An 8,511-nucleotide genomic window follows, 5' to 3' on the forward strand; every position below is an offset into this window, starting at 1 on the left:
TATGGTAAACTGTATTTTCCAACTATGGTCCTATCTCACATGCTTTTTCTAGTTATTTGTTTGTTTGTTTTTTCTAAGACAGAGTCTCACTATTTAATCCAGGTTTGTTCTAAACCCACTATGCAGCTTCAGCTGTCCTCAAACTTGCAATCCCTTCTGCCTCTGCCTCTCGAGAGCTGGCCTTACAGGCATGGGACACCATCCCCAGCTCATGTGTTTCTCTTACAAAGTGACTAAAACTTCTTCCATGAGGGGTGGGTAGTCTATGTTTCTTTACCTTGAACCTGGGGAGGGGTCTATGTCCTCTTACACTGACTAATGGCCTCAAGTAATAACAGGTGGAAATGGTGTAAAATGACTTCAAAGATCATAAAAGAATACAGATTCCACATGGTTGTCTTTCAGAGCATAGACCTTGGGAACCCTTATCCCACATGTAGTAAGTCTGATGCCAAGCTGGACAGAAACCATCAGGAAATGTGAGTCACACAGACAGAGACAGAAGCCCAACCAGGCCAGTCCCTATTGCTCAAATCTTCCTAGTGCAAAAGAAACATCAATGCTCCACTCACAGAACCTGTAGGCAAAAGTAAGTTGCTTTATGCTACCGTCTCCTAGGATAATTTGTTATGAAATGATTTTAACTGAAACAGTAATATCAATATCTATATCTCAACTGAGAACACTGAAAGAAACAAATGCAAAATTAAGCTTGGGTATATATGCAGTCACTAACTTTACCTGCCTTTCTTTCTTTTTTTTTTTTTTTTTTGCGGAACCAGGGATTGAACTCAGACCAGACCCTTGCGCTTGCCAGGGAAGCGCTTATTCCACTGAGTCATCTCCCCGGCCCCATTAACCTTATACCTAAGCAAAACATATATGTAAACACATAAAACCTGGCCATATCTTAACTATCGTGGATCCATTATCAGCTATCATATCATGTGAAGGATTTTGTTTGGTTTGTTTGGGACAAGGTCAGCCTTGAATTACCTCAGCTAGCCTTGAATTCTGAATTTCCTGCCTCCACCTCCTGAGTTGGACTTATAGGCATGTGTCATCACACCCACCTCAGAGGAAATAATTTTAACATGTTATTTCTAAAACATCATTCGCATAATATTTTTCAAGTGACAAATTTTCTCTCTGTATAAGGGCTGAATCGGAAGGTCTCCTTTAGTTTCACTGTATTCGGTGGCAATGTAAATAAAATTAAAACTGAAACACCTCTACTTTTATCTTCATAAACACACTACTTTAAAATCTAATTATACTTATAGCATAGATTTTTTTTTTCTCTCCTTCTTCTCTTGCCAAAACCAGAACTGGGTGGGGGTTGAACCTAGGGAGGCACTGAGATAGATAGATAGATAGATAGATAGATAGATAGATAGACAGATAGATATAGATATTCCATCCTTTTGTAAATTTTTAAAATTAATTTTATTTTGAGACAAGATCTTGCTAAATTGCCCACACTGGCCTTGAATTTGTGATCCTCCTCCCTCAGCCAGCCTCCAGAGTAGCTGGAATTAACAGGCATGCACCACCCAGTTTAGCACAGACTTTTTTATTTAAAAAAAAAAAAATAGAGGGCTGGGGATATAGCTCAGTGGCACAGCACCTGCCTGGCAAGCATAAGGTCCTGAGTTCTATTCCAAGTACTAAAAAAATACAATAATGGAGGTATATATTAAACACATGCCTGGAAAATGACGTATGTGTGGTGCTGGGGATTGACCCCAAGGCCTCTCATATGCTAGGCAAGTGCTCTATACAGTATTACCCCCAGAGTTTCATAATATTCTTGATTCACAAGATCTCAATGCAAATTTTCCTTTATAACTATTGAATTTCTCACTATATCAAAAAATATTTGTTCAAAAATCTCTTAATACTGGGCTGGTGAGATGGCTTAGTGGTCTAAAGCACCTACTTGAAACAAGCTTGGCAAAGCATAGGGACTGCAGTTCAATCCCCAGCACCACATGCCAGCCAGACCCGCCCCCTGGTGGGCTGAGCTGGCCACACACACACACACACAATAAATAAATGTAATAAATAAAAATAAATATTAAAAAAATAAAAAATAAAAAATAAATAAAATAACATTTAAAAAAAAAACAAAAAACAAAAAACTCTTAATACTAAAACTAGTCATCCTCATGGCAAGTAAATATGTTTTCAAATTCTGACTGTCTCACATGTTAGCTAGAACACTGTGGACAAACTAGTCTCAGAAACTCCTTTTTCTTAGCTGAGGGCAGTGAAAAATAAATGAGCTTCAACAATAAAAAAAATTAAAGATAAAATTATATAATCAGTATTCTGTATTAAATATGATATGAGCTTTGTTTTCCATTGTACACTTCCATAAGACTGCCACCTCAACATTATTTTATGGGGTACCCAACTATAAGAGTTTTAGGTTTTGTTCACTGTTTTATTCCCAGCACCAAAAATACTATGTTTAAAAAAAAAAAGTACTCACCGGGGATATAGCTCAGTAGAATAAGCACTTGCCTGGCAAGCACAGGATCCTGAGTTCAATCCCTGGTACCGAAAAAAGAAAGAAAAAAAAAAGTACTCAAGAAATATTTGATATTTGAGCTGGGTGTGGTACAGCACACATGTAATCCCAGTGCTTAGAAGGCCAAGGGAAAAGGACTGCCATGATTTAAAGGATAGCCTGAACTTAGCAAGACTGTATTTCTAAAAAACCCCAAAATTTGATAAATGAGGTAGGCACAGGCCTGTAATTCCAGCTATGTAACAGTCTGAGGTAGGAGTTTTGCAAATTCAGGCCAGCCTGGGCTATTTAGTGAGACCCTGTCTCAAACAAACAAACAATAGACAGACAGATGGATAGACAGATAGATAAGATTGGTAAGTAGCTCAGTATTCCCTGGTTCAATTCCCAGTATGGCAAAATAAATAAACAACAGTTAAGCCAACAAATACTCATGCATTTATTGGGTAAATTGGGCTAAGAAACTGAGATTAAAATCTTACTAATAAAAAAATCAAGTAATCAAATGTATCTTCAAAACTAATTCACTAACCATCCAGTATGTTTCATTTGCTTATATAACACTAGACTCCATGTGCCTTAACCTCTGGGAGTAGAAATACCTCAACCATATGGTGACAATGCTTGCTCTATTTTTTATGTATCTCCTGAAGGTAAAATAAGAGCCAGTAAGAACTTTAAAGGCGCTGACGCCCTGCCAACCAAAAGAGAGTCTCTTTACCTGGCAATAGGAAAACACAGATAAAGGATGTGGTCTCTTCAACCAAAGACAGCATATTATAGTTAAATAATACCTTGGTCAAGCCTTCCCATCCTTTGCCTATTTGTCCTGCTCTTTTCACAAGCTATGTATAAAACTACAAAGAAAATCAAAGGACCTAATGTGTAAAAGCCACACACAGCCGGTCCAACAGCTAATAAACAATCCGGACTTCCGCGTCACTTCCCATTGGCCCGCGAAGGGGAGGGGCCTGCACAGTTGACAGTCACTGGCTGAAAGGCTATTTTTCTCTTGTGCAAGCCCCGTTCGAAGAAGGGGACGAAACACTCCTGTTCCAGGGTGGCCACCAAAAACGTAGTTTGAGCTCTGATCCCCCAGTTGCAGTGCTGATTCATAATAACAAGCGGGGGCGTGGGTCTGTAAGAGGGCAAGCAGAGGTCCTTTCCGCCGGGGGAACGTTACATTGTTTACTTCTGTGTAAACAGACCGAATACGAACGCGTTTACACAAATAGATGCAATGCCTGGCACAGTCAGGCTGGAGGGACCGAAGCTGAGAACCGAAGGAGACCGCCAGAGACCAGAGCGCTCAAATCCGGTCGATCGCGGCGCGGCGACGGACCAGTCGAGGGGTGCTCTAGACAGCCGCACCCGTTCCTTCTATCGGAGGGTGGGACGGGGATCGGCGGGCCTCACAGACCCATTTTTGCAATCCTGACTCCACCACGATCTCAGCCCCGCAGCGCTACGCTAGGGCAAAGCGCGTACCCCCATCCCGAGCCCGAGGGGAAGAGCGGCGAGACCGCGGCCGCCCGCCCCGGCGCTGCGCGCTGTCAGAGCCGGGCTTCCAGGACAGCGGTGCAGGGAGCCCACGCCTCTCAGGCTGGAGCCCGGAGCCCGCGTCTCGGCGCAGCGACCCGGGACGCCGCGGGGCTCGCCGACTAGGCCCCAGAAGCCCCCAGTCTCCATCCCCGGCGCACCTCCAGCGTGTAGCTCTCGCTCATGCTCCGGTAGCTGTCCCAGGCCTCGGCCCTCGCCGCCTCGTCCATGTTAAGGCGGCTGCACAGCTCGTCGAACCGCTGCTGGACCTGAGGGCTCGGCGACCTGGCCGGCGGCGCTGCGTCCTCGGCTTCGCCGTCGTCATCTTCCTCCTCATCAGAGGCTCCCGCCGCCGGGGGCGGAGGCGGGGGCGGCGGCGACTGGTCGCCTCCAGACGGCATCGCACTCCCTGGGCAGCTGGTCCTCAAGTGAGCTGAGGGACCGGGCCCGCAGCCATTCAAACAGAGACGCGCCCGCCCGCCAGCCGCTGGCACCGCGACTGCGCCGCTGCCTCAGGCGCTTGACCTCGTGCCGGCATCCGTAGTTCTGAGCTCAACCTGCCGGGAAATGTAGTCTAGGCCGGAAGCCCATGGGGCCCAAAAATCATGAAGGGGGAAGAAAGGTCGGCTCGATTTTTCTGGCTTGAAGAAAGGTGAACGTTGCCCCGCATTTTAAGATCTTCCCATCGTGGGATGGTTCCGAAGGCTCTTTTGGAAGGAAGGATCCCAGAAAGATGACTTGTGAGGATTTAGTAGCCAGGCTGGTCCCAGACTTATTACTGTCCCGTCTCGTGTGCGCCCTTATTCAGAAAAGGATAATAGCAGGGGCTGAATCTACCTAAATTCAGATCTTGGCGCCGCTCTGAATATCTAGGACTTAGAAATTAAAATATGACAATGTTTTAATGTTATGTGAGCCCGAGGAATTACAGGATTTTATAAAATATAGTAGTAGTTCTCTCCCTCAACCCCTCCCACCCCCAGACTAAATTACTTTTACTGCCATATGTATGTACTATTCTCAACCATCTAATTAGTTTAACTTTATTCCTTTCACATTTTTATTTGACTTTATCTTTTTTCATATTTCTAGTATACTTGAATCATTTTATTTCCAGTTTATTTTTCACTTAAAAAGATTTCTTTTAAATAGCCAGTCCTCTTTAATGTATGGATAACTGTAGTATAAAACGTTCTCTTGCTGGGGGGACTGCAGGGCTCAGTGGAGTATGTGAACTGAGGGGAAGGAGTTCAGGGACAGAATGACATTTAATGAAAGCTGTAACAGAAGAGAGGACAGAGGGCAAGTAGAGGAGGTGCAGACCAGCAACATGTTATTTCAGGTACAACTTTGAGACAAATCTTCAGTACAACTCATAGAAAGTAGCAATGCCTCTGGGGTTAGATTTGCACAGGCATAAAATGCATCCAGTCTCTCACCTGGTGGTGCACAGTTCTGCAATACCACCCCCATTAACCCTTTGAATCCAGCAACCATATGACAATAGGCCTGGGTCACATGAAGAAGCATATTGTCTAAGATGAACAAAAGTGAATATTAAAGCATAAAACCACTGAAAGTAAGGGAAAGAGCAAGTTCCATTCCTATTTGTGCAGAGATGACTGGGTATTTCAAAAGGAGAATTAAGGGAGAGTTGGGAAGGGAGCAGAGTTCCAGTAAAAAATACAAAAGGCTGGTCTGTGTCGCTATCATTCAGCCAGTTGGGTCTTCTGCTGGCTGGCAAATATGAATTCCAGTATTGCATCCTGTGGAAAACCAGAAAGTCTGAGGCCCGCCTTTCCTAATGACACCTTTGAAGGCAAAGGCTTCCAGATCCTTAAGAGAGACTCTCTTGCATTGTAAGAGGTCCATAGATATGTCAAGGGGACAGAGGAAAAATTCGGAATTATAAGTGATTTGTACTGAATGTACAGACAGGAAATTGTCGTGGTAGTCTGGTGTTCTCTTGGGAAAATTATGGGTGTTGGGACCTGGGATCATTCTAGAGGTTCAATCCGAAGCAGCTAGAAGCCACACCAGAATTGAGTGGTCTCTTAGTGCAGACACCTGGAAGAGCTCTGCAGTTCTCACCATGCAGCTGGGACCCAAGTCCCAGCTATGATGAATGGGTCCAAACAGATCCTATCTCCTGTCAGTCTGTCCCACTGATGCTGTATGCAGTGGAACTGAATCTTCCCACTGAGTTCTGCCCAAATAGCAGACAATTGAAATGTGTAGAGGAAAACAAAGTGATTGTACTTAAGTCACCAACTTAATGCAAAAAATAGTAAGCATACTTAAGTGGAAAATACATATGTGTTGCTCAGTGTTAGCTTTCTGTTGCCGTGACAAAATTTATTTTAAGGAGGAAGGATTTGATTTCACTCACGTTTTCAGAGATTTCAATCCTGAGGCTGTGAGGGAAAAGGAACCCTTCTGTCTACATTCGGTGGGAATGTAGACAGGCACAACTTTATGGAAATATGCATAGAGATGCCTCCAACACTAAAACTACAAATTCCACTTGACCTAGCTCCTACCCATCTAGGTACCCTCCCCAAAGATTAAAGATACAGTATCATATCAGAGAGACACCATACAGATATGTACTGCAGCGCAATTTATAACAGCTAAATCTGGGAAGCAGCCTATATGCCCGTCAGTAAATAGATAGTAGGACTGGTATTTATACACAATGCAGTACTACTCTGTCATAAAGATAAACTTAAGTCATTTGTAGAAAAATGAATGCACCTTGAGACCATAATTTTAAGCAAAATAAATTGGAAACACACTTTCTCTTATATGAGAAACCCAAATTATAAATAAAAAGCACAATAAAATACAGATAATAGGAAGTGGGGAGCTAGAACTTGCTCAAGTGAGAAGGGGATCCAGACATGGAGGGAGGGAAAGATAATGAAAAAGAGAAATAATATGTGTTATGTACATGTTCCAAACCCACAGGAGAATTGTAAGTATATGTATGCAAACGTATTATTAAAAATTCATGGCTAGCAGGCTCACTCCCTTCGAGTTTGTGGTGAGGCAAAACATCAAGAGAGAGTGTACACAGTGCAGGAGGCTGTTTACCTTGTGGTGACCAGGACACAGAGACAGAGAGAAGGAACTCCCTTTTATAAAGGCCCTTCCCCATATCCTTTTGCACTATGAATCCATAAAATGGATTCATTCATTCATGAGGTCAGACCCCTCATGATTCACAACCTCCCAAAGACCTGCACCTAAATATTGTATTGGGTACCAAGACTCTAACACAGAACTCTTGTTTTTAACCTTAAAAGGTTAAATAATACTTGACATTAACATTCCTCAAAGGGGGTTTAAATCATAGCCACTCTTGATGATGATGATGGAGGGCCATTGACATGGTCATAGTTTTTGAGCAAGAGTTGAAATTAGATTTCTACACAATGCTTAATATCTATTTTCCTTACCTTAACTTTCTTCTCTCACAAACAAATAGTCACCTTAAAACTCAAATGTGAGCCAGGTGTGGTGGCACACCCATGAAGTTGCTGCACTCTGAAGGCTGAGCCAGAAAGACTGAGAATTTGTGGCCACCTTGGGATACGTAGTAAGCAAAAAAGGAGCCTGGACTATGTAACAAGACCCTGTCTCAAAAACAACAAAACAAGACCCACAAATCTGACCTAGTATTTTCTTGCTTAAATGGTTTCCCATTGCTCTGAGCACAAAATCTAAACTTTCTTCAGCCTGTGAGTTCGCTCCTGCCCCTTCAGCCTCAGTAAAATTTCTCCTCCATACTTTCCCTTCTTCTTGTTCTCCTTCTTATCTTTTGTCAGTGGGGTGCTGGGGTGCTGTGGGATCTTTCCAGGGCCTTTCCAAGCTCTTGTTGTCCTGTTGAAAAACCGAGACAAATGGAAAATATAGAGGCTTTACATTTATTAAAGGTAGTAAAGGTAAGAAAAGACGGGGAAATAAGTGTGCTGAGAAGACAGTCTGCTACTGAGGGGTGCTTGGCAGAGTGAATGTGGTGGAAAATATTAAAAGTGAACAAAGAGTGCAGAAGGTAAGAAGGAAAAGAAGCACACTAAAGAGAAGAAGCTCTGAGCATGGTGTGGGGAAAGAAAATATGCTCTGCACACAGAGCAGGCTGGTGAAAAGGAAAGAAGGCAGTGGCCAAGAGACCAGTGGCCACTACCATTTGTACCCCCATTCCCCTATCAGATCTAGGCCACCCTTATCAAAAACCCACTTGATTTGTGCCAGAAAAATCAAAGACAGCATTTTTGATTGGTGTCAGGTGTGGGGATGCTGCACCTGGCTTGGATCTTCGTGATTAAGAAGTCATACCCCATGGCCCAACCACTTTGCCACACATTACTCATCGCCTCGTTCCCTCCCCCTCCCCCTCCCCTTTCCCCTTCTCCTTCTCCTCTTTCATCTTCTTTATT

General features: G+C 43.4%; 1 protein-coding gene across 2 annotated transcripts in view; it reads right to left on the minus strand.

Annotated features, from left to right (window-relative positions):
- The window catches only part of Rbl2 (RB transcriptional corepressor like 2), a 52,175-nt gene extending 47,580 nt beyond the window's left edge, over positions 1-4,595 (minus strand). For both annotated transcript variants that reach the window (XM_023721757.1, XM_004637022.3), the window contains exon 1: positions 4,234-4,595. In XM_023721757.1, coding sequence (XP_023577525.1) covers positions 4,234-4,473 — 240 coding nt within the window. In that variant the 5' untranslated portion in view covers positions 4,474-4,595. The remainder of the gene's footprint in view (positions 1-4,233) is intronic.
- Positions 4,596-8,511: the final 3,916 nt, after the last annotated feature.

Source organism: Octodon degus, unplaced genomic scaffold (assembly GCF_000260255.1).
Source record: "Octodon degus isolate 3935 unplaced genomic scaffold, OctDeg1.0 scaffold00085, whole genome shotgun sequence".
NCBI lineage: Eukaryota > Metazoa > Chordata > Mammalia > Rodentia > Octodontidae > Octodon > Octodon degus.